At 46.3% G+C, this 24,889-nt stretch overlaps 1 protein-coding gene across 1 annotated transcript in view; it reads left to right on the forward strand.

The window, feature by feature from the left end:
* Nucleotides 1-1,689: 1,689 nt before the first annotated feature.
* CCDC6 (coiled-coil domain containing 6) overlaps nucleotides 1,690-24,889 on the forward strand; it is a 122,935-nt gene continuing 99,735 nt past the window's right edge. Inside the window, exon 1 of the mRNA XM_038743502.1 lies at nucleotides 1,690-2,048. Coding sequence (XP_038599430.1) covers nucleotides 1,713-2,048 — 336 coding nt within the window. The 5' untranslated portion in view covers nucleotides 1,690-1,712. The remainder of the gene's footprint in view (nucleotides 2,049-24,889) is intronic.

The following is a 24,889-nucleotide window of genomic DNA, read 5'->3' on the forward strand; positions in this document are numbered from 1 at the left end:
GATTGATCGATTGTACTTCCCGAGCGCTTACTACAGTGCTCTGCACACAGTAAGTGCTCAATAAATTTGATTGATTGACTGTACTTCCCAAGCGCTTAGTACAGGGCTGTGCTCCTTTCCCCCTCGTCCCCCTCTCCATCCCCCCCATCTTACCTCCTTCCCTTCCCCACAACACCTGTATATATGTATATATGTTTGTACATATTTTTTACTCTATTTATTTATTTATTTATTTATTTTATTTGTACATATCTATTCTATTTATTTTATTTTGTTAGTATGTTTGGTTTTGTTCTCTGTCTCCCCCTTTTAGACTGTGAGCCCACTGTTGGGTAGGGACCGTCTCTATATGTTGCCAATTTGTACTTCCCAAGCGCTTAGTACAGCGCTCTGCACATAGTAAGCGCTCAATAAATACGATTGATGATGATGAATACAATTGATTGATTGATCGATTGTACTTCCCAAGCGCTTAGTACAGGGCTGTGCGTGCTCAATAAATTTGATTGATTGACTGATTGATTGATTGTACTTCCCAAGTGCTTAGTACAGTGCTGTGCGCACAGTAAGCGCTCAATAAATTTCATTGACTGTACTTCCCAAGCGCTTAGTCCAGTGCCCTGCACACAGTAAGCGCTCAATAAATACGATTGATTGATTGAACTTCCCAAGCGCTTAGTCCAGTGCTCTGCACACAGTAAGCGCTCAATAAATACGATTGATTGATTGATTGTACTTCCCAAGCGCTTAGTCCAGTGCTCTGCACACAGTAAGCGCTCAATAAATATGATTGATTGTACTTCCCAAGCGCTTAGTCCAGTGCTCTGCGCACAGTAAGCGCTCAGTAAATACGATTGATTGATTGATTGGTTGTACTTCCCAAGCGCTTAGTACGGCGCTCTGCGCACAGTAAGAGCTCAATAAATACGATTGATTGTACTTCCCAAGCGCTTAGTAGAGTGCTCTGCACACAGTAAGCGCTCAATAAATACGATTGATTGATCGATTGTACTTCCCGAGCGCTTACTACAGTGCTCTGCACACAGTAAGTGCTCAATAAATTTGATTGATTGACTGTACTTCCCAAGCGCTTAGTACAGGGCTGTGCTCCTTTCCCCCTCGTCCCCCTCTCCATCCCCCCCATCTTACCTCCTTCCCTTCCCCACAGCACCTGTATATATGTATATATGTTTGTACATATTTATTACTCTATGTATTTATTTATTTTACCTGTACATATCTATTCTATTTATTTTATTTTGTTAGTATGTTTGGTTTTGTTCTCTGTCTCCCCCTTTTAGACTGTGAGCCCACTGTTGGGTAGGGACCGTCTCTATATGTTGCCAATTTGTACTTCCCAAGCGCTTAGTACAGCGCTCTGCACATAGTAAGCGCTCAATAAATACGATTGATGATGATGAATACAATTGATTGATTGATCGATTGTACTTCCCAAGCGCTTAGTCCAGCGCTGCGCGCGCAATAAGCGCGGAATCACTACGACCGAATGAATGAATGAACGGCCAATAGGACGAATGAATGACGGACGGACGGACGAACGGCCGGGATCGCGGGCGGGGCCCGTAGTGCGGCTGCGTGGCGGGGCGGGCCCGCTTGGCCCCGGTGTGCGCGTGCGCCGCTCGGCTCGGGCTCGGCTCGGGTTCGGGCTGGGGTTCGGGCTGGGCTCGGGCCGCCCTCCAGCCCGCGCGGCCATGGCCGACAGCGCCAGCGAGAGCGACACGGACGGGCCCGGCGGCGGCGGCGGCGGCGGCACCACCACCAGCAGCAGCAGCAGCAGCTCGGCGGCCGCCGCCGCCGCCATGCAGCCCTCCGGCTCCCCGCCCGCCATCGGGCCCGGCGGCGGCGGCACCACGGTGAAGCCCGGAGGCATCGTCATCTCCCCGTTCCGCCTGGAGGAGCTCACCAACCGGCTGGCCTCCCTGCAGCAGGAGAACAAGGTGCTGAAGATCGAGCTGGAGACCTACAAGCTCAAGTGCAAGGCGCTGCAGGAGGAGAACCGGGACCTGCGCAAGGCCAGCGTCACCATCGTGAGTAGCGACCGTTTCCCCCGGGATGCGCGGCCCACCGGGCCGGAAACCACTCCATCATCATCATCATCGATCCTATTTATTGAGCGCTTACTGTGTGCGGAGCGCTGCGCGAGGCGCTTGGGAAGGACAAGTTGGCAACATGTAGAGACGGGCCCTACCCAACGGTGGGCTCACACTTGCGGACCGTGAGCCCGCCGGTGGGGAGGGCCCGGCTCCAGATGGTGCCGGCTTGGACTTCCCGAGCGCTTAGTACAGTGCCCTGCGCGCGGTAAATACCGTTGAGTGAATGAATGAATAAAAAAAAAAATCCGGGCCCGGGCTGCACACCATAATAATAATAATTGCATGTATTAAGCGCTTACTATGTGCAAAGCGCTGCTCTAAGCGCTGAGCACTGTTCTGCGCTTAGTACAGTGCTCTGCACACTAAGCGCGCAGTAAATGCCGTTGAGTGAATGAATGAATAAAAAAATCCGGGCCCGGGCTGCCAATAATAATAATAATAATAATAATGATGGCATTTATTAAGCGCCTACTATGTGCAAAGCGCTGCTCTAAGCGCTGAGCACTGTTCTGCGCTTAGTACAGTGCTCTGCACACTAAGCGCGCAGTAAATACCGTTGAGTGAATGAATGAATAAAAAAATCCGGGCCCGGGCTGCCAATAATAATAATAATAATAATAATAATGGCATTTATTAAGCGCCTACTATGTGCAAAGCACTGCTCTAAGCGCTGAGCACTGTTCTGCGCATGGTACAGTGCTCTGCACACTAAGCGCGCAGTAAATACCGTTGAGTGAATGAATGAATAAAAAAATCCGGGCCCGGGCTGCTAATAATAATAATAATAGAATTTATTAAGTGCCTACTACGGGCAAAGCACTGCTCTAAGCGCTGAGCACTGGTCTGCGCTTAGTACAGTGCTCTGCACGCAGTAAGCGCGCAGTAAATACCGTTGAGTGAATGAATGAATAAAAAAATCCGGGCCCGGGCTGCCAATAATAATAATAATAATAATAATGGCATTTATTAAGCGCCTACTATGTGCAAAGCACTGCTCTAAGCGCTGAGCACTGTTCTGCGCTTAGTACAGTGCTCTGCACACAGCGCGCAGTAAATGCCGTTGAGTGAATGAATGAATAAAAAAATCCGGGCCCGGGCTGCCAATAATAATAATAATAATAATAATAATGGCATTTATTAAGCGCCTACTATGTGCAAAGCACTGCTCTAAGCGCTGAGCACTGGTCTGCGCTTGGTACAGTGCTCTGCACACTAAGCGCGCAGTAAATACCGTTGAGTGAATGAATGAATAAAAAAATCCGGGCCCGGGCTGCTAATAAGAATAATAATAGAATTTATTAAGTGCCTACTACGGGCAAAGCACTGCTCTAAGCGCTGAGCACTGGTCTGCGCTTAGTACAGTGCTCTGCACGCAGTAAGCACGCAGTAAATACCGTTGAGTGAATGAATGAATAAAAAAAATCCGGGCCCGGGCTGCACGTAGTAAATATAATAGTAATAATAATAATAATGGCATTTATTAAGCGCTTACTATGCGCAAATCACTGTTCTAAGCGCTGACCACTGTTCTGCGCTTAGTACAGTGCTCTGCACACAGTAGGCGCGCAGTAAATACCATTGAGTGAATGAATGAATAAAAAAATCCGGGCCCGGGCTGCTAATAATAATAATAATAATAATGGCATTTATTAAGCGCCTACTATGTGCAAAGCACTGCTCTAAGCGCTGAGCACTGTTCTGCGCTTAGTACAGTGCTCTGCACACAGTAAGCGCGCAGTAAATACCGTTGAGTAAGTGAATGAATGAATAAAAAAAATCCGGGCCCGGGCTGCACACCATAATAATAATAATAATAGCATTTATTAAGCGCTTACTATGTGCAAAGCACTGTTCTGCGCTTAGTACAGTGCTCTGCACACAGTAAGCGTGCAGTAAATACCGTTGAATGAATGAATGAATAAAAAAATCCGGGCCCGGGCTGCTAATAATAATAATAATAGTAATAATGGCATTTATTAAGCGCCTACTATGTGCAAAGCACTGTTCTAAGCGCTGAGCACTGTTCTGCGCTTCATACAGTGCTCTGCACACAGTAGACGCGCAGTAAATACCGTTGAATGAATGAATGAATGAATAAGAAAAAATCCGGGCCCGGGCTGCACACAATGATAATAATAATAGTGGCATTTATTAAGTGCTTACTATGTGCAAAGCACTGTTCTAAGCGCTGAGCACTGTTCTGCGCTTAGTACAGTGCTCTGCACGCAGTAAGCGTGCAGTAAATACCGTTGAATGAATGAATAAAAAAAATCCGGGCCTGGGCTGCACACAATAATAATAATAATTATGGCATTTATTAAGCGCTTACTATGTGCAAAGCACTGTTCTAAGCGCTGATCACTGTTCTACGCACATCCTCCCCAGCGCCTAGTACAGTAATTTGCACATAGTAAGCACTTAATTGCCATCATTATTCCAAGCGCTTAGTATAGTGCTCTGCACACAGTAAGCGCACAGTAAATACCATTGCATGAATGAATGAATAAAAAAAAATCCGGGCCCGGGCTGCACACAATAATAATAATGGCATTTATTAAGCTCTTACTATGTGCAAAGCACTGTTCTAAGCACATCCTCCCCAGCACCTAGTACAGTGCTTTGCACATAGTAAGCGCTTAACAATTGCCATGATTATTATAAGCGCAGTGCTCTGCACACAGTTCGTGCTCAGTAAATACCGTTGAATGAATGAATGAATAAAAAAAATCCGGGCCCGGGCTGCACATAATAATAATAGTAATGGCATTTATTAAGCACTTACTATGTGCAAAACACTGTTCTAAGCACATCCTCCCCAGCACCACAGTGCTTTGCACATAGTAAGTGCTTAACAATTGCCATCATTATTCCAAGCGCTTAGTACAGTGCCCTGCCCACAGTAAGCGCACAGTAAATACCGTTGAATGAATGAATGAATAAAAAAAATCCGGGCCCGGGCTGCACATAATAATAATGATAATAGTAATAAAAATAATAATGGCATTTATTAAGCGCTTACCATGTGCAAAGCACTGTTCTAAGCGCTGAGCACTGTTCTACGCACATCCTCCCCAGTGCCTAGTACAGTGCTTTGCACATAGTAAGCGCTTAACAATTGCCATCGTTATTACAAGCGCAGTGCTCTGCACACAGTTCGTGCTCAGTAAATACCAATGAATGAATGAATAAAAAAAAATCCAGGCCCGGGCTGAACATAATAATAATAATGGCATTTATTAAGCACTTACTATGTGCTAAGCACTGTTCTAAGCACTGAGCACTCTTCTAAGCACATCCTCCCCAGCGCCTAGTACAGTGCTTTGCACATAGTAAGCACTTAACAACTGCCATCATTATTCCAAGCAGTTAGTACAGTGCTCTGCACACAGTACGCGCTCAGTAAATACCATTGAATGAATGAATGAATAAAAAAAATCCGGGCCCAGGCTTGCAAGGGGCCAGCCCCGGCGGGGGCTGCAATTGCTCCCCAGCGCCTAGTACAGTGGTTTGCACATAGTAAGCACTTAACAAATGCTATCGTTATTACGAGCGCTTAGTACAGTGCTCTGCACACAGTAAGTGCTCAGTAAATACCATTGAATGAATGAATGAATAAAAAAAATCCGGGCCTGGGCTTGCAAGGGGTCAGCTCCGGCTGGGGCTGCACATAATAATACTAATAAAAATGGCATTTATTAAGCACTTACTATGTGCAAAGCACTGTTCTAAGCGCTGAGCACTCTTCTAAGCACATCCTTGCTGTGTGCGGAGCACTGTGCTAGGCGCTTGGGAGGTACAAGTTGGCAACATGTGGAGACGGTCCCTACCCAACCCAACAGTGGGCTCACAGTCTAAAGGGTCGGGTCGGGCGCGGTCCAGTTTCGGGGGAGAACCTGGGGACTGAATCCTCGTTTTACCGAGGGAGAAACTGAGGCACTGAGAAGCAAAGAGGAGCGGCGGGGCCTAGTAGAGAGAGCCTGGGCCTCAGACCTGTATATATCTTTGTGTGTATTTGTTACTCTGTTTTACTTGTACATATTTATTTTGTTGCTATGTTTTGTTGTTTGTCTCAATCAATCAATCAATCGTATTTATTGAGCGCTTACTGTGTCCAGAGCACTGGACTAAGCGCTTGACACTAAGCGCTGTCTCCCCCTTCTAGACTGTGAGCCCGCTGCTGGGTAGGGAACGGCTCTAGGTGTTGCCAACTTGGACTTCCCAAGCGCTCAGTCCACCACTTTGCACACAGTAAGCGCTCAATAAATATGATTGAATGAATAGATAAAAGGCCGTCGGGTCGGACACGGTCTGGTTTGGGGGGAGAGCCCGGGGATTGAATCCTCATTTTACCGAGGAAGAAACTGAGGCACTGAGAAGCAAAGAGGAGCGGCGGGGCCTAGTAGAGAGAGCTTGGGCCTTCGGACCTGTATATATGTTTGTACGTATTTATTACTCTATTTTACTTGTACATATTTATTCTATTTATTTTGTTGCTATGTTTTGTTGTCTGTCTCCCCCTTCTAGACTGTGAGCCCGCTGTTGGGTAGGGACCATCTCTATTTGTTGCCAACTTGGACTTCCCAAGCGCTTAGTACAGTGCTCTGCATATAGTAAGCGCTCAATAAATACGATTGATGATGATGATGATCCTCCCCAGCGCCTAGTACAGTGTTTTGCACATAGTAAGCGCTTAACAAATGCCATCATTATTCCAAGTGCTTAGTGCAGTGCTCTGCACACAGTAAGCGCTCAATAATCAATCAATCGTATTTATTGAGCGCTTACTGTGTGCAGAGCACTGTACTGAGCGCTTGGGAAGTACAAGTTGGCAACACATAGAGACGGTCCCTACCCAACAGTGGGCTCACAGTCTAGAAGGGGGAGACAGAGAACAAAACAAAACATATTAACAAAATAAAATAAATGTAATAGATATGTACAAGTAAAATAAATGAATGAATGGAGTAATAAGTATGTACAAACATATGCATATATACAGGTGCTGTGGGGAAGGGAAGGAGGTAAGGCGGGGGGTGGGGAGAGAGAGGAGGGGGAGAGGAAGGAGGGGGCTCAGTCTGGGAAGACCTCCTGGAGGAGGTGAGCTCTCAGTAGGGCCTTGAAGGGAGGAAGAGAGTTAGCTTGGCGGATGGGCAGAGGGAGGGCATTCCAGGCCAGGGGGAGGACGTGGGCCGGGGGTCGACGGTGGGACAGGCGAGAACGAGGCTCGGTGAGGAGATTAGCGGTGGAGGGTGCAGGCTGGGCTGTAGAAGGAGAGAAGGGAGGTGAGGTAGGAGGGAGAGAGGGGATGGAGAGCCTTGAAGCCGAGGGTGAGGAGTTTCTGCCTGATGTGTAGGTTGATTGGTAGCCACTGGAGGTTTTTGAGGAGGGGAGTAACATGCCCAGAGCGTTTCTGGACAAAGACAATCTGGGCAGCGGCATGAAGTATGGATCGAAGTGGCGAGAGAAGGGAGAATGGGAGATCAGAGAGGAGGCTGATACAGTAATCCAGACGGGATAGAATGAGAGCTTGAACGAGCAGGGTAGCGGTTTGGATGGAGAAGAAAGGGTGGATCTTGGCAATGTTGCGGAGGTGAGACCGGCAGGTTTTGGTGACGGCTTGGATGTGAGGGGTGAACGAAAGAGCGGAGTTGAGGATGACACCAAGGTTGCGGGCTTGTGAGACAGGAAGGATGGTAGTGCCATCAACTGTGATGGGAAAGTCAGGGAGAGGGCAGGGTTTGGGAGGGAAGACAAGGAGTTCAGTCTTGGACATGTTGAGTTTTAGGTGGCGAGCAGACATCCAGATGGAGATGTCCTGAAGGCAGGAGGAGATGTGAGCCTGGAGGGAGGGAGAGAGAGCAGGGGGCAGAGATGTAGATTTGGGTGTCATCAGCGTAGAGATGATAGTTGAAGCCGTGGGAGCGAGTGAGGTCACCAAGGGAGTGAGTGTAGATTGAGAACAGAAGGGGACCAAGAACTGAACCTTGAGGAACCCCTACAGTAAGGGGATTGGAGGGGGAAGAGGAGCCTGCAAAACAGACTGAGAATGAAAGGCCGGAGAGATAAGAGGAGAACCAGGAGAGGATGGAGTCTGTGAAGCCAAGGTTGGATAAGTGTACATAATTATGCGTGGAGGTGGATTCTTCTGCCTGCGTGTGCGTGCAGGCACGTCTACCTTTGTGCCTGCTGGTGCATGCTTCTGCGTGTGTGTGCGCGTGCAGGCGCCTGTATGTGTGTGCCTGCCGGTGAATCCCTGTACATGCATGTGTGTGCAGGCGCCTCCACGTTTCTGCCTACTGGTGCATGCTTCTACATGCATGTGCGTGCAGGCGCCTGCACGTTTGTGCATGGTGGTGGGTGCTTGCAGGCATTGTACATGTGTGTGCGTGCAGGCGCGTCTACGGTTGTGCATGCTTGTGCTTGCTTTTGGTTCCTTGGACTTGCACGTGCGTGCAGGGGCATACACGTTTGTGCATGCTGGTGCTTGGTTCCTTGTGCCTGTGTGTGTGTGTACATTTAATAATAATAATAATAATAATGTTGGTATTTAAGTTCTTACTATGTGCCAAGCACTGTTCTAAGCGCTGGGGGGGATACAAGGTGCATCGTGTGCATGTGTATCGAAGCAGCGTGGCTCAGTGGAAAGAGCTCGGGCTTGGGAGTCAGAGGTCGTGAGTTCTAATCCCGGCTCCGCCACTTGTCAGCTGTGTAACTTTGGGCCACCCACTTCACTTCTCTGGGCCTCAGTTCCCTCATCTGTAAAATGGGGACGAAAACTGCGAGCCCCACGTGGGACAGCCTGATCACCTTGTATCCCCTAGCGCTTAGAACAGTGTACGGCACATAGTAAGCGCTGAACAAATGCCATCATCATCATTATTATTATTCCCTTCCGTCATCTGTAAAATGGGGATGAAGACTGTGAGCCCCACGTGGGACAACCTGTATCTCCCCCCAGCGCTTAGTACTGTGCTCGGCACATAGTAAGCACTTAACAGAGGCCATCATCATGATTATTATTCTCTGGGCCTCAGTTCCCTCATCTGTGAGCTGGGAATTAAGACTGTGAACCCCACGTGGGACAACCTGATCTCCTTGTATCTCCCCCAGTGCTTAGAACAGTGCTCGGCACATAGTAAGCACTTAACAAATGCCATCATTAGTATTATTATTATTTGCGTGCATGCTTTTGCATGCGTGTGCCTGCGTGTGTGTAAATGTATGTGCACACAAGTGGGTGTGCGGGGCCAGGCTGCGTGGACAGACACAGGTGAGGACTGCCTCGCAGGACCGTCCTGGGGAAAGGGCGACCGCTGCGGGAACCCGCCGCAGGGCCCGCAGCCTGGCTCAGTGGAAAGAGCCGGGACTTGGGAGGCAGAGGTCGTGGGTTCGAATGCCCCCTCCACCACTTGTCAGCTGTGTGACTTAGAGCAAGTCACTTCACTGCTCTGGGCCTCAGTTCCCTCCTCTGTAAAAGGGGGATGAAGACTGGGAGCCCCATGTGGGACAACCTCATCACCTTGCATCTCCCCCAGTGCTTAGAACAGTGCTTTTTATATAGTAAGCACTTAATAAATACAAAAATTATTATTATTATTGCTATTAATGTTTGGGCTTTGCCCCTGCGGCCTGGATCCCGTTCTCCGTCCTTGCCGGTAGGGAAGAGGTGGATCCTGAGCCAGCTTCTGGAGGGAGCCACTGCCCTGTACTGGAGAACAATGATAATAGTAATTATGGTAGTTGTTAAGCGGTTACTATGTGCCAAGTACTGTACTAAGCATTGGGGTAATAATAATAATGATGGCATTTGTTAGGTGCTTACTATGGGCCAAGCACTGTTCTAAGCTGGGGGGGAGGGGGGGCTACAAGGTAATCAGGTTGTCCCCCCTTAGAGCTCACAGTCTTAATTCCTATTTTGCAGATGAGATAACTGAAGTGCAGAGAAGTGAAATGGCTTGCCCAGGGTCACACAGTAGACAAGTGTAGGAGCAGGGATTAGGACCCACGCCCTCTGACTCCCAACCCTGGCTCTTGCCACTAAGCCACGCTGCTTCTCATCATTCAGTCGTATTTATTGAGCGCTCACTGTGTGCAGGGCACTGTGCTAAGTGCTTGGGAGAGTACAGTACAATAAATGGACACATTCTGGACCCATCGACCCTTCTCCAGGGAGTTGTGTTGCTGTGAGACTCACTTCTATGCAGGGGAGCTAACTGGGCTCCAGGATTGCGTTTTTGCTAGTCAGTCAGTCAGTTGTATTTATTGAGGGCTTACAGTGTGCAGAGCACTGCACTCAGTGCTTGGGAGAGTCCAAGAGAACACTAAATAGACACGTTCCTGGTGGGGCCCCGGGGGTGGACAGGGAAGGGGGTTGGGGGTGGGGGTGGGGGTCTTTATCTCCCAGCCTGGCCAGGAATGTGGGCTCCTAATTGTGGGGGAGAAGAGAGGCTCTGCCCTTTCTGTCCACCTGTTGTCCAGGAAAACCAGGGAGTGTTTCAGTGGAGGTTGCAGGGGAAGCCCTGGAACCTCCATCCTCTAGTAGCCTGCACTCACCCTCGCCAAATCGGAGCTAAAAAGAAACAGAAATTGGGAAAAAGGACACTTGGAACTCCTGCCTAGCACTGCCAAGGCTCTGCAGCCTCAACGTTCCGAAAATCACTGCACACACAACCAGTCCTGTTTTCCAGCCAAGGAGCTGGGGGGAAACAAAAGCAATCCTCAGGATTAGGTTAACTTTAGTTTCCGCACAATCAGTGGCTACCCTGTAACAGTTCCCTGCAAAGGAAGTGGTAGGGTGAGTTAAGGAAATTAAAAAACTGAAGCTAGAAACTAGGGAAGCACGTTGATACAAGACCAGGAGGAAAAGTTTTTTTATTTTTTATTTTACAGAAAAATGAATCAAAAGAGTGACATAGGTTGCCATTTTTATTAGAACTAAGATTTTTATTAAATTTGTATGTTTCAGTGGCAGCCTAATAAGCAGGTTGTGGTAAAGACGTTGCTAATTTTGAACCCTGCTTAAAGTGTTATCTGTTGAGTTTGCTCTTGAAGCCCCATTTTCCTTTGTAGTTATGGACATGTCTGTGTGGACTGAGCGGGGTAGCCCTAGACCTGTTACTTGGGTCCTTGTAAGAGGGCACTTGTGACTGTTCAGTAAGGATTCGAGATCCTTGATAGTTGGAGCTGCTGCGTTGGTCAGCTGGGGTGTTTTGATTTTTTCGCAGATAGAATGATTAGAGAAGGTAGTAAAATCCATATGCAGCTATAAACTAGTGGCCCCGTAATAGTCATACAGCCTTTTTATTCCCCTAATGGGAAAGGAAATGGGGTCTGTGCACGAGCAATGTGATTATTCAGAGTTCGTTGGAAGGAAGTTTTTTGAAAACATGAGTGTCTGTGAAAGGTGGGGCCAGTCAAGGTGATGTTGATGGCAACAGGTTCAAAATCACCTTGAGGACCACAATATGAAGCAATCAAATGATGTGTGCCATTTTACAGAATGCACTATGGGTCGATGAAATACGTTCCAAACCTGATTTAAATAAGAAGCGAAGGGTTTTTTGTGTTTTTTTTTTTTCAGTTTCAGTCCTCCTGTGCTCTGTAGTTACCAGTATTTAGAATATGGGATACTGATAGCAGTCTGGCCTCTAGAGATGGTTGTTCAATGCAGATGTTTACTGAACTTAGTTATGAGTGCTGTTGAGTTTGTAATGTTTTATTATGTGAGATTTATTTTGAGGAATTATAGCTTGAAGAGGGGAAAAAATAGAATGAATGATTTGGTAGTTCTGTTGAAAACACTTCTTTTTTGTTTTATGGCATGTTAAGCTCTGGCACTGTACTAAGTGCTGGGGCAGGTTACAAACTAATCAAGTCGGACAAAGTCCATGTCCCACATGGGGCTCACAGCCTTAATTCCCATTTTACAGATATTTGTTTTCTGTCATATGAAACCACTGACTTTTGTAGCAGCATCTCCCAGGCTGCCCTCTTTGGGCAGGGAACATGTCTACCAACTCTTTTGTATTCTCCTGAGCACTTAATACAGTGCTTTGCGCACAGTTAGTGATCAATACATACCATTGATTGATTACTGTTGGAGGGAAATGTCAGTCTGGGAAATTGCTGTGCTGGTTTTCTGGACCAAATCTTTGACGATTGATTGGCGTGAACATGAATGGGGTATGGGTTTTGGCAGATATTTATTTACCATTTACCGTGTTTACGAGTTAAAACTCTACTTCTTTAAAAATCCCATAGTATGCACTCCAATGTGGGAGTCTGTTTCCATTTGCCATTCTCATATGACTTTCCATCGTTTGTAGTGAAAATGCTTTTAGATTATATTCCCTTCCTTGTAAAAGTTTTTAGGATGGCACATTATTCATTTTCAGGGGTCTTAGATTGTGAACCCCATGGGGGACAGAGACTGTGCCCAATCTGATCTATTCTAGCCCTTAGCACAGAGTATCTGTGTAATAAGTACAATAATAATAATAATTCTGGTATTTAAGAGCTTACTATATGCCAAACAATGTACTAAGCAGAGGTCGTGGATTCTGATCCCGGTTCCGCCACAAAGTCAGCTTTGTGACTTTGGGCAAGTCATTTAACTTCTCTGTGCCTCAGTTACCTCATCTGTAAAATGGGGGTTATGACTGAAACCCATGGGGAACTCCATGATTACCTTGTATCTACCCAACACTTAGTGCTTGGCATATAGTAAATGCTTAAAAAATACCATTGTCATCATCACAAAACTATCAGTCCATGTTCCACATGGGGTCACAGTCTAGGAGGGAGAGCAGGTAGAGGAAACTGAGGCATACAGAGAAGATCAGTACCATGACCAATTATAATTCAATCCAGATAAAACCGTATAACTGTCCCAATATTGGGTAATGCAGAATAAGAAATTAATCAGATTACTACTGAAACTTATTTTAAGGGTGTTCCACAAGGCCTAGACTCAATCAATTCATTTCTCAGCCCTTTAAAACCTTGGCTGTTGCGAGGAGAGTTATGCTGAAAATATAAAACCACCTTCCAAACTTCACCTCCTTGTATTTATTGCTTCTGTCGGTGCTGTCTGTGATGAGGATGGTGGCATCTCTCCCCTAGAAAACAATGGATGATGATGATCCCTGGGCCTGACATTTAAAGATCAAGAACCTGCACTCGAGGATTTGATGATAACGATTTGTGCCCTGTTAAGTCTCTCTATCTCTTCTCTGCCAGGCATGTTCCCACTGAGGCACAGAGTGCAACAATTGACCAGCCAGGCACAGTTGCAGCCCACTGCAAAGAGCATGGCAATTTTATTTTATGTGGAGCCCATTTAAAAACAAAGTGTGCACAGCATAATGCCAGTGCCGTACCGCGGTGCCGTCACCCATCAGGTGGTTGCTATCCATGCTGGTTGAAGAGTAGCTGGAGGGAAGCCACAGATGTAACTCACGTTTCTTAGTACAGTGCTCTGCACACAGTAAGCGCTCGATAAGGACAATTGAATGAATGTCTTGGCTTTAGTGAGGCTCGGGATTTTGGTGTTCCGGGATATACTTAATAAACAGAGACATACTATAGCCACAGAAAGTGATTATCTCAGTTCATGATCTGCTGGTGAGGAATTTTGAGTGTAATTCTGCTGGGGTCAATCACCTTGCCCTTTTAAAATGGTATGTAAGTGCTTATTATAAGCCAGGTGTTGTACTAAGTGCTGGGGTAGATAGGAGCTAATCAGGTGGGACACAGTCCATCTACCACAACCTTAACCCCCATTTTACAGATGAAGTAACTGAGGCACAGAGAAGTTAATTGACTTGTCCAGGGTTACAGAGCAGACAAGTGGTGGATCCGGGACTAGAACTCGGGTCCTTCTGACTTCCAGACCTGTGCTGTATGTACTAGGCCACATTGCCTGACTGACTTACTGAATCAGTCAGTCATTGCTTCTCTATTAAAAATTGCTATTAAAATTTTTAAGATGGATTATGGATTGAACATAAATATAGGGAATGGTGTGAAAGAGGGTAACACCCTGATCATAAGAATGGGCATTCAGAATGACTTAAAGATCAATCAGTGGCATTTATTGAGCGCTTAAAGTGGGCAGAGCAGTGCATCGCGCAATAGAGTACAATACAACAGAGTTGGTAGACACACCCTTGAGGAGTTTACAGTCCAGAGGGAAAGACAGACATTAAAAGAAATTATGGGTATATATATTAATGCTGTGGGGCTGGCCTGAATATCAAGTGGTTAAAGGGTACAGATCTAAGTGTGTAAGCGATGAAGAGCGAGAGGGAATAGGGGAAATGAGGCCTCTTATAGGAGAAGGACCTGGGTTCTAATCCCTGTTTTGCCACTTGTCTGCTGTGATGACCTTGGGCAAGTCACTTCACTTCAGTGTGCCTTAGAATAGTGCTCAGTGCTTAGGTGAGTGTTTGGCACATAGTAAGCGCTTAACAAATACCATCATTATGATTTCCCTCATATGTAAAATGGGGATTAGGACTGTGAGCCCCATGTTAGACAGGGACTGTGTCCAAACCAATTTGCCAGTTCATTCATTCATTCAGTCGTATTTATTGAGTGCTTACTGTGTGCAGAGCACTATACTAAGCGCTTGGGAAGTACAAGTCAGCAACATATAGAGACAGTCCCTACCCAACAACGGGCTCACAGTCTAGGAGGGGGAGCCACCCCAGAGTTTATTACTGTGCTTGGCACATAGTAAGCCCTTAACAACCACCACCAATAGTATTATTATATGTGATTTTAATAAGGCTTTGAAGGTGGGAGGGTGGCAGTCTGCCATATATGAAGGGGAAGGGAGTTCCAGGCCAGAGGGAAGAAGTGGGCAAAGGATCAGTGGGGAATTCAACCAGATCGAGGTATAGTGAGTAGGTTGGTGTTAGAAGTGTGAAGTGAGCGAGCTGGTTTGTAGTGAAAAGTCAGTGAGGTAAGGTAGGAGGGGTTGAAATGTGTAGCTGGGACAATGGCAAGGTAGTGAATTTCCTTACAGATCACCCAGACACAACCTGAGGATGGATCGGCTTCTGTAAAAGTTAAATCTGTCTGCTTGGGAGTTGGGTTATTGCCCATCAATAGTGTTTCCAGAGTGTTAGTCTACAGAATGTGGAGCTTTTCACCCATGGACATCAGAGTGCTTTTAATGTATAGCTCAATTGACATTTTAAAACAAGTTTGAATAAGGTAATTGTATCCTCATGGAAAGTGTGTGAAGGGTATTAAAAACACATATAGGTTTTTTTGCCTAATCAAGGCTGATTCAGTTGACCGTGAGACCCTTCCGTGTGGATGTGGATGTGGCAGAAAAATTAATGAATGAACAAGATTCATTACACACGGTTAATGTGCCAAAATTGTCCTTCACCCTGTGAATGTCTTTAGCATTTATCAATCAATAGTATTTATTGGGTTCTGTGTATTATGCACCATGTTAGGCATGTGGGAGGGAGCAGTATACTTAGTGCACCTATAGTAGTTTTCAAGGTTGGCTTGGATCTATCCCAGTGCTTAGTACAGTGCCTGGCAAATAGTAGGCACTTAACAAATACCACAATTATTCATTATTATTACATGGACTGTATCCAACCTGATTAGCCTTTATCTACTCCAGCATTTAGTTTAGCACGTAAGTGCTTAACAAAACCAAAACAAAGAAGAAAAAACTGCATTTATGGTGAGCTCCAGGGATGCCCACAACTATATTTACATCCTGCTGGCCAAGGGTTTGAAGGGTGGAAGTGGAAAAATATCCTATTGGAGGTTGCAGACTCTAGTCAGGCTTGAGCAATTGTGTCCTTGCAACCCAAGGAGAGGTAGAAAATACATTATTCCCCCAAAAGTGACTGCTCTAGGGCTGGACCTAGATTCATCTCCTGCACGAGGGCCTGCACAGGGACTCTCCCATCTCAGGCTCAAAAAAAATAAAGCAGTGTTCTTAGGGACAAGACATCTAGTCTATAGCATCAGTATGACCAGAAGCTCCAGAATGACCCTTTATTTTCTCTGGGTCCCTGATTTCACAACCTCTTGGCTTCTGTGGCCTCTCCTTTCTAAGGTAAAATTTGGAATCACTTGTCAGCTGAGCAGATTTGTGCCGTTTCCTTGCTTCTCAGAGTCCCCCTGTCTGGACTCAGTGGGCTTCTTTCCTGGCAGGGGCTAGAAAACCAATCCCTCGGATCCTCTGAGAGTTCCTATGAGTTAGAAGCTCCCCTTGGGCTGAAAACATGTCTACCAATTCTGATATAGTATACTCTCCCAAGCTGTTAATACAGGGCTCTGCACACAGTATGCGCTTAATAAATTTGATTGATTGATTGATTAGGACTTCTTCCTTCCTTCTTGTCCTGAACTCTCAGGCAGTCATTGAAGGGGAACTATGTTCCCTTCAGATGGCTCCTGAAGACAGATGTCTTAATGAAGCCACCTGTGTCTGCTCACTCACCCACCCAGCCACCCACCCTCAGCTGCCGTTTACTTTCTTAAGAGCTTAGGTGCACTGCAAAGCATTTTTTGGGCGGTCAACAAATACTGCCACTATTGAGACTCACCCCTGAAGAAGCTCTGTTGCATTGTACCTCAGAAATTCAGATTGTTTGGGACCTGGCTTTTGTCAGACTTTTACATTTTTTGGCATTTCTGACCAGTATACTTTTCTGACAGAAAAAAACATGGGAGGAAAAGATTATGGCAGATGGCAGGTGGCCAAGAAGTGCCAATCTAGAAAAAAGCAGACATATTGGGAACTAATGGGAGGGCAGAAACAAAGTGAGGCACAGCTCCGTGTACTCACTCTAGTATGACCATTGTTGTCAGCTTTTACTTCTTGAAAGCCTAAGGAGCAAATTTTTCAGATTTCCTGTGGATGCCAGGTTCCTGAAACTGTGCCCTATATCTTTCTGTTAGTGACATGATCTGTGGTAAAATAACTGATCTTTTGGGCAACCTATTTGTGAAGGATGTTACACTCATTTCCAAATCCAAGGCCTTTGATTACCTGTGCAAAAGGCATTGGCAGTTACTAGCCTGAGGGCTGCAGGCCTGGGAGTCAGGCCTGGTGTGTTTGTGTATGTCTGGCTCGCTGCCTCACTAATCTGAAGATTTCTGCTGCTTTTAAAGCTGCAGGAGCTGCCTCTTCCCCTCAGCCACCAACACCCACTTCCTCCTGAGGGGCCAGAAGACATGAGGGGCAGGAATGAAAGAGGCAGCAGACTTGGAACAACATCTAGGACAGCGAGAGAAGCATCCAGAGATGGTGGTTCTGTTAATTTCCCACACAACCCACCATTTTACCTCTAGCCCTTCCTCGCAGTGATCCCAGGAATGCACAAATACAACTGGGGCCTGTCAGAAAGCCAGAACAGAGGTTTTCATTGACAAGTCGCATTCGAGTATGACCATTTTGTTCTCTAGACCTTGTCCAAATAGAGGAGAACAATAATAAGTTCTTTGAAAAAAATCAGCATAGTGGTGGTTTCCGCCTCCAACCTTTTTTTTAATATCCTAAGTAGACAAATTCATGGAAGGAGCTACATAATCAGACAATCGGTGGTATTTATTGTGTGCTCACTGTATGCAGTACAGCACAGTTGGTAGACACAGTCTCTGCCCACAAGGAACAAGCGCTTAATATAGTGCTTTGCACACAGTAAGCGCTCAGTAAATATGATTGAATGAAGGATTTTATGGTGTTGTCAGACAGTGAGGATGGTGATGTTGTCTGCAGCGATGGGAAAGTTGAGGGGCAGGAAGAGTACAATACAATAGACCAATGAGTTTACAGTCTAGGGGGCTGTAAATTACTGTTTTTGTTCTTGTCCTTCTCCTGAGAGCTGCCCCCAGCAATCTCTAATCTCCTTTCTCTATAGTGCCTCAAACTGCCACTTCATCTTTTCCCTTGCCTCCTAAACACTTAAACTTACCACGTCCCCTGTGTAGGATTCCTCCTATCTGTAATTTCTCAGCGTATCTACTTTTTCCTCTAATAATAGTAATTGTGGTATTTGAGTGAGTGAGTCTACTAGAGAAGCAGCGTGGCTTAGTGGAAAGAGCCCGGACTTGGGAGTCAGAGGCTGTGGGGTTCTAATCCCGGCTCTGCCACTTGTCAGCTGTGTGACTTTGGGCAAGTCACTTCACTTCTCTGTGCCTCATTGACTTCATCTGGAAAATGGGAATGAAGACCGTGAGCCCCACGTGGGACAACCCGATAACCTTGTGTCTACTCGGTGTTTAGAACATTGCTTGGCACATAGTAAGCGCTTAACAAATACCATTATTAAATTAAGTGCTTATTATATGCCAAAGACTATACTAAACAGTGAGGTAGATAAAAGATTGTCAGGTATCAGGCAGTCTCTGTCCCACAGTGGGACTTACAGACTAAAGTGGAAGAAGAACAAGGACTGAATCCTCATTTTACAGATAAGGAAACTAGGGCACTGAAGTGAGTTGCCCAAGGTCACCTGGCCGTCAAGGCGTGGAGCCAGGATTAGAACCCAGGTCACCCATCTCGTAGGCCTGAGGTCTCTAGACTGTAATGTGCAGCGAATGTGACTGCTGATTCTGTTGTACTCTCTCCAGTGCTTAGTACAGTGCTCTGCCCATACTACCAATCAATCAATCAATCAATCGTATTTATTGAGCGCTTACTATGTGCAGAGCACTGTACTAAGCGCTTGGGAAGTACAAATTGGCAACACATAGAGACAGTCCCTACCCAACAGTGGGCTCACAGTCTAAAAGGGGGAGACAGAGAACAGAACCAAACATACCAACAAAATTAAATAAGTAGGATAGAAATGTACAAGTAAAATAAATAAATAAATAAGTAAATAGAGTAATAAATATGTACAACCATATATACATATATACAGGTGCTGTGGGGAAGGGAAGGAGGTAAGATGGGGGGATGGAGAGGGGGACGAGGGGGAGAGGAAGGAAGGGGCTCAGTCTGGGAAGGCCTCCTGGAGGAGGTGAGCTCTCAGCAGGGCCTTGAAGGGAGGAAGAGAGCTAGCTTGGCGGAGGGGCAGAGGGAGGGCATTCCAGGCCCGGGGGATGACGTGGGCCGGGGGTCGACGGCGGGACAGGCGAGAACGAGGTACAGTGAGGAGATTAGCGGCAGAGGAGCGGAGGGTGCGGGCTGGGCAGTAGAAGGAGAGAAGGGAGGTGAGGTAGGAGGGGGCGAGGTGATGGAGAGCCTTGAAGCCCAGGGTGAGGAGTTTCTGCCTGATGCGCAGATTGATTGGTAGCCACTGGAGATTTTTGAGGAGGGGAGTAATATGCTCAGAGCGTTTCTGGACAAAGATAATCCGGGCAGCAGCATGAAGTATGGATTGAAGTGGAGAGAGACACGAGGATGGGAGATCAGAGAGAAGGCTGGTGCAGTAGTCCAGACGGGATAGGATGAGAGCTTGAATGAGCAGGGTAGCAGTTTGGATGGAGAGGAAAGGGCGGATCTTGGCAATGTTGTGGAGCTGAAACCGGCAGGTTTTGGTGACGGCTTGGATGTGAGGGGTGAATGAGAGAGCGGAGTCGAGGATGACACCAAGGTTGCGGGCTTGTGAGACAGGAAGGATGGTAGTGCCGTCAACAGAGATGGGAAAGTCAGGGAGAGGACAAGGTTTGGGAGGGAAGACAAGGAGCTCAGTCTTCGACATGTTGAGCTTTAGGTGGCGGGTGGACATCCAGATGGAGATGTCCTGAAGGCAGGAGGAGATGCGGGCCTGGAGCGAGGGGGAGAGAGCAGGGGCAGAGATGTAGATCTGGGTGTCATCAGCATAGAGATGATAGTTGAAGCCGTGGGAGCGAATGAGGTCACCAAGGGAGTGAGTGTAGATTGAGAACAGAAGGGGACCAAGCACTGAACCTTGGGGAACCCCCACAGTAAGGGGATGGGAGGGGGAGGAGGAGCCTGCAAAAGAGACTGAGAAAGAACGACTGGAGAGATAAGAGGAGAACCAGGAGAGGACGGAGTCTGTGAAGCCAAGGTCAGATAGCGTGTTGAGGAGAAGGGGGTGGTCCACAGTGTCAAAGGCAGCTGAGAGGTCGAGGAGGATTAGGACAGAATATGAGCCGTTGGATTTGGCAAGCAGGAGGTCATTGGTGACCTTTGAGAGGGCAGTTTCCGTGGAATGAAGGGGACGGAAACCAGACTGGAGGGGGTCGAGGAGAGAGTTGTTGTTGAGGAATTCTAGGCAGCGCGTGTAGACAACTCGTTCAAGGAGTTTGGAAAGGAATGGTAGGAGGGATATGGGACGATAACTAGAAGGTGAGGTGGGGTCAAGAGAGGGTTTTTTTAGGATGGGAGAGACATGGGCATGTTTGAAGGCAGAGGGGAAGGAACCAGTGGAGAGTGAGCGGTTGAAGATGGAAGTTAAGGAGGGGAGAAGGGATGGAGCGAGAGATTTCATAAGATGAGAGGGAATGGGGTCAGAAGCACAGGTGGCCGGAGTAGCACTTGAGAGGAGGGAGGAGAGTTCCTCTGAGGATACGGCTGGGAAGGATGGGAGAGTAGCAGAGGGTGTTGAGAGCCGGGGGGATGGAGAAAGGGGGGAAGAGACTTTGGGGAGGTCGGACCTGATGGATTGAATTTTGTTAATGAAGTAGGAGGCCAGATCGTTGGGGGTGAGGGAAGGAGGAGGGGGAGGAACCGGGGGCCTGAGAAGGGAGTTGAATGTACGGAAGAGCTGGCGGGGGTGATGGGCATGGGTGTCAATAAGGGAGGAGAAATAGTTTTGTCTGGCAGAAGAGAGGGCTGAGTTAAGGCAGGAAAGGATAAACTTGAAGTGAACGAGTTTGGCATGGTGTTTAGACTTTCGCCAGCAGCGTTTGGCAGCTCGAGCATAAGAGCGAAGGAGGCGGACAGTGGCAGTGATCCAGGGCTGTGGGTTAGTGGTGCGAGAGCGGCGAAGGGAAAGGGGAGCGAGTGAGTCTAGCTGAGTAGAAAGGGTAGAGTTGAGATACATGCTCAATAAATACGATTTATTGATTTCCACCAGGCCACAGTGTTTTGGTAGATTTAGCAAGGTGAGGGAACTGAAGAGGCCACAGTGGTGGGCAAGATGAAACTCTGGACTAAATCTACCCGTTCCTTTTCTAGCTGCTGCGGAGGCAAGATGGGTATGGAGAAAAGTTGAAGTCTTCTAGCCTGAAACCTGCTTGAGAACAGGGATCTTTTCTTTTAACTATTAGTCTTATAAGCACTTTGTATAGAACATGTCACTTCTGTATTGTGTCCTTTCCAAGTATCTAGTGTAATGCACTGCACAAGAAAGCACTCAGTGAGTGCTAATACTACTACTCCACATATGCCCAGTAAGTAATAATAGCAGTAATAATTTTGATAATAATTATGGCATTTGTTACGCGCTATGTACCCAGCTCTGTTCTAAGCACTGGGGTCGATACAGGATAATTGGGTTGGACACTGTCCCTGTCCCACATGGGGCTCTTAATCCCTATTTTACAGATAAGGAGACTGAGACACAGAGAAGTGAAGTGACTTGCCCAAGGTCACACAGCAGACAGTTGCCAGAGCTGGGATTAGAAGCCAGGTCCTTCTGACTCCCAGGCCCATGCTCTGTCCACTAGGCCAGGCTGCTCTTGCGTAGAAGAGTCTGGCAGGGGGCAGGAAATCAAAGACTAGCCCATCCCACCTCAGATCTTGCCTATGTCCACCTGGGATTGACTTCTCCTGTTACTGGCCAGACTGTGAGACAGTAATCAATCAATCAATCAATCGTATTTATGAGCGCTTATTGTGGGCAGAGCAATGTACTAAGCACCTGGGAAAGTACAGTAAAACAGTTGGTAGACTCATTCTCTGACCCCAATGAGCTTGCAGTCTAGAGGCATCATAGTAGCCGTGGACCACTGTAATAAAGCCCTATTTTATCCCCTTCCTGCCCTTGCCAAGAGGGGTTGCTAGGCATGTCTGCCTGTGGCTTTGCACCAACTCTGGCTGCCGGAGCTTAGGATCCACAGCGTCGGAGCTCTAACTCGAGTAATAGAGAGGTCAGGGCTGGTTTGACTTCTAATCCTTCAGCCCCATCAATTATCAGATGGGAGGAAGACCAAAATTTGTTAAGCGTCGTCTCTGACGTCGTCTAGATTCATCACCCACTTGCCTCAAGGACAGCTGATTTTGGTGTCCAAACTTTCAAGGAGCCAACTCATGGGTGGGATGTACAACCATATTTGACACTGTGTCCCCTCCCCTGCAGGGCTGCTAACCCGTGGGAGAGGGACTAGTGTCTACCCAGAATGCTCTGAGTTGGTGGAAAACAATTTGTCTTAAATTCTGGAAGTGGGATGTCATGGTATGGGAATAATAAAATGATTGTGACGTTTTTTAAACCCTTAGTGGGTGCTAACCTCTGAACTAAACCATGTGATAGATACACTATAAGCAGAAACTGAGGACCCCCCCCCCCCCCAAAAAAAAAAAAAAGTTACGGGACTTGCCCAGGGTCTCACAATTGGCACGTGGAGAAGCTGTGAGTAGATTCCAGGTCTCCAGACACCGAGGCGAGTGCTGTTTTCCTTAGGCCACCCTGCTTCTCTGTCCGGTCCTTGAAGGCCTGGGGCATGTCTGCTAACTCCACTGTACTTTCCCTAATAATAATGATGGCATTTATTAAGCACTTACTATGTGCAAGGCACTGTTCTAAGTGCTGGGGGGTTGGTACAAGGTAATCAGGTTGTCCCACAGGGGGCTCACAGGTTTCATCCCCATTTTACAGATGAGGGAACTGAGGCCCGGAGAAGTGAAGTGACTTGCCCAAAGTCACACAGCTGACAGTTGGTGGAGCCAGGATTTGGACTCATCACCTCTGACTCCAAAGCCCGGGCTCTTTCCACTGAGCCATGCTGCTTCTCAGAATGCTTAGTACAGTGGTCTGCACACCATCTGTACACAGTAAGCAGTGAGTCCCAGGAACCTTAACATCTGCCTGGAAACAGGATTTAAGAATTTAACTCCCGATTTCCCCTTCAGTGATTAGGAAGACACAATTTCAAATGATAAGGGTGGTTTTTTAAAAACAAAACAAAAAAACATAACTCCAGAACAAGATGGTATGTATTACTGTTCAAGCTTAGGCCCAGAAACAGTATTTTATCCTGGGGATGCAGAGGTCTGAAAAAGTTGATGCACTGTCATCTTTTGGGGGTTGGGAGCATGCTTTATTTGTCTGTCATGCAGGGTCCCCTACTACGTGACAAATAATATTTCTGACTTGTGGGGGAACTGCTGATAACCTTATTGTACTTAGAGATACATGTTTCTTTTACTTTTGAATGTGCTGGCTAGATCAGGCATGTTGGAAGCCATGGACAGAAATATAATTATAAAGCATCCTCACATTTACTTTTAAAGTGCTTTTCAGTAATTCTGTAGAAGGAGGTTCATTTCACTACAGAGTTTGCTCAAATTTGCTACAGAGTTGGGGATGCCAGGGGCAGTCAATTGGGCTATAAATTTCAAGGTACTGCATTATTGGGTACCTTTAGGAAAACATGGTCTAAGATGTTTTAGGGGCAGTTAACGAAGTAGTTAAGGAGAGAGCTAGATTACCTTGCATCCATGTATCCATCTGTCCAGTGCTTTGCAGACAGTAAGTGCTCAATAAATACTACTGAATGAATGCAGTGGGTTTTTAGAGGCCAGTTTAGAGCTCACCAAATTAGGACACCTCTTCAATTAATTAGGAATTGGGGGTGCTGTCACTATCTGTTACTGTCAGAGGCACACAGTGTACATGTCTTAATGTGCTTAAGTTTGTCTTGCAGGAACACTCAGAGCAGAAACATTTTGAACTGGCACTTGCCTGACCTCAGTGGAACAAACAGTTTTGAGTGTTGCATTTTTGTGGGTGTTAACTATTGTTTTCTGTGCTTTACGGGCAATTTCTTTTAGGCACTATATTGAATTACATTTAAAGCTGGGAAGAGAGTTCTACCTGTTCCTGACTGATGATAGTTTAAATTTTCTTGTCAAAAAAACTAATGTTCTGGAGAAGCTTTCCAATTCTGGTAATTTTTGCTCTGCTTATACCTTGCAACGTCTTTTTGCCACAAGGAAGCACAAAATTAATATTACTTGGACATCATTTAGTCTCATCAATCTGAACCAACTTCTTCATTTCATTACTGATCTAGTGCTAATAAAGAGCTAATCTGAGGTTAAATTGGATTTTTCCCTTCTATGAAAGATGGGTAAACTGAGTTTAGTAGAAGTCTTCATTACTTTCCCCACCCCCAGCGCTAATGTAACATCTGTAAACCTGGTTGTTTTGGTCTGCCCCGCTGGACTGTAAGCTTCTTGAGGGCAGGGTTCTTGCTGTTTACTCTCTCGTAGTCTACCAAGAGCTTAGTACAGTGCTCTGGGATGAGTAAGCAAACAATAAATAATGTGGATTAAATGTTTGATGAGGTAGAGGTATAGTAAATGCATAAATTTACCACGACATACTAGCTTAAACCTAACACCCACAAATTTTTTTTGCCCTTACAAATATTGGAAAATCAAGCACATTGTGTTTTGTTTTAAAGAATAAACTACTTATCATAAAGATGTTTTAACAAGTGGAATTCAAGAATGTTCTTGCCTTTTCCACCCCTAGATTATAATTCGGCTAGCCTAAATATGCAAAGTCAGTTCTGAGAAAATTGTAATGTTTGTTCCCTTAATATGTGGTAATATTTTCTCCTTAAGGAGTGTAGTCTAGTGAAAACCTTAAAATAAT

The sequence above is a fragment of the Tachyglossus aculeatus genome, chromosome 3, assembly GCF_015852505.1.
Source record: "Tachyglossus aculeatus isolate mTacAcu1 chromosome 3, mTacAcu1.pri, whole genome shotgun sequence".
NCBI classification, from domain to species: Eukaryota; Metazoa; Chordata; class Mammalia; order Monotremata; family Tachyglossidae; genus Tachyglossus; species Tachyglossus aculeatus.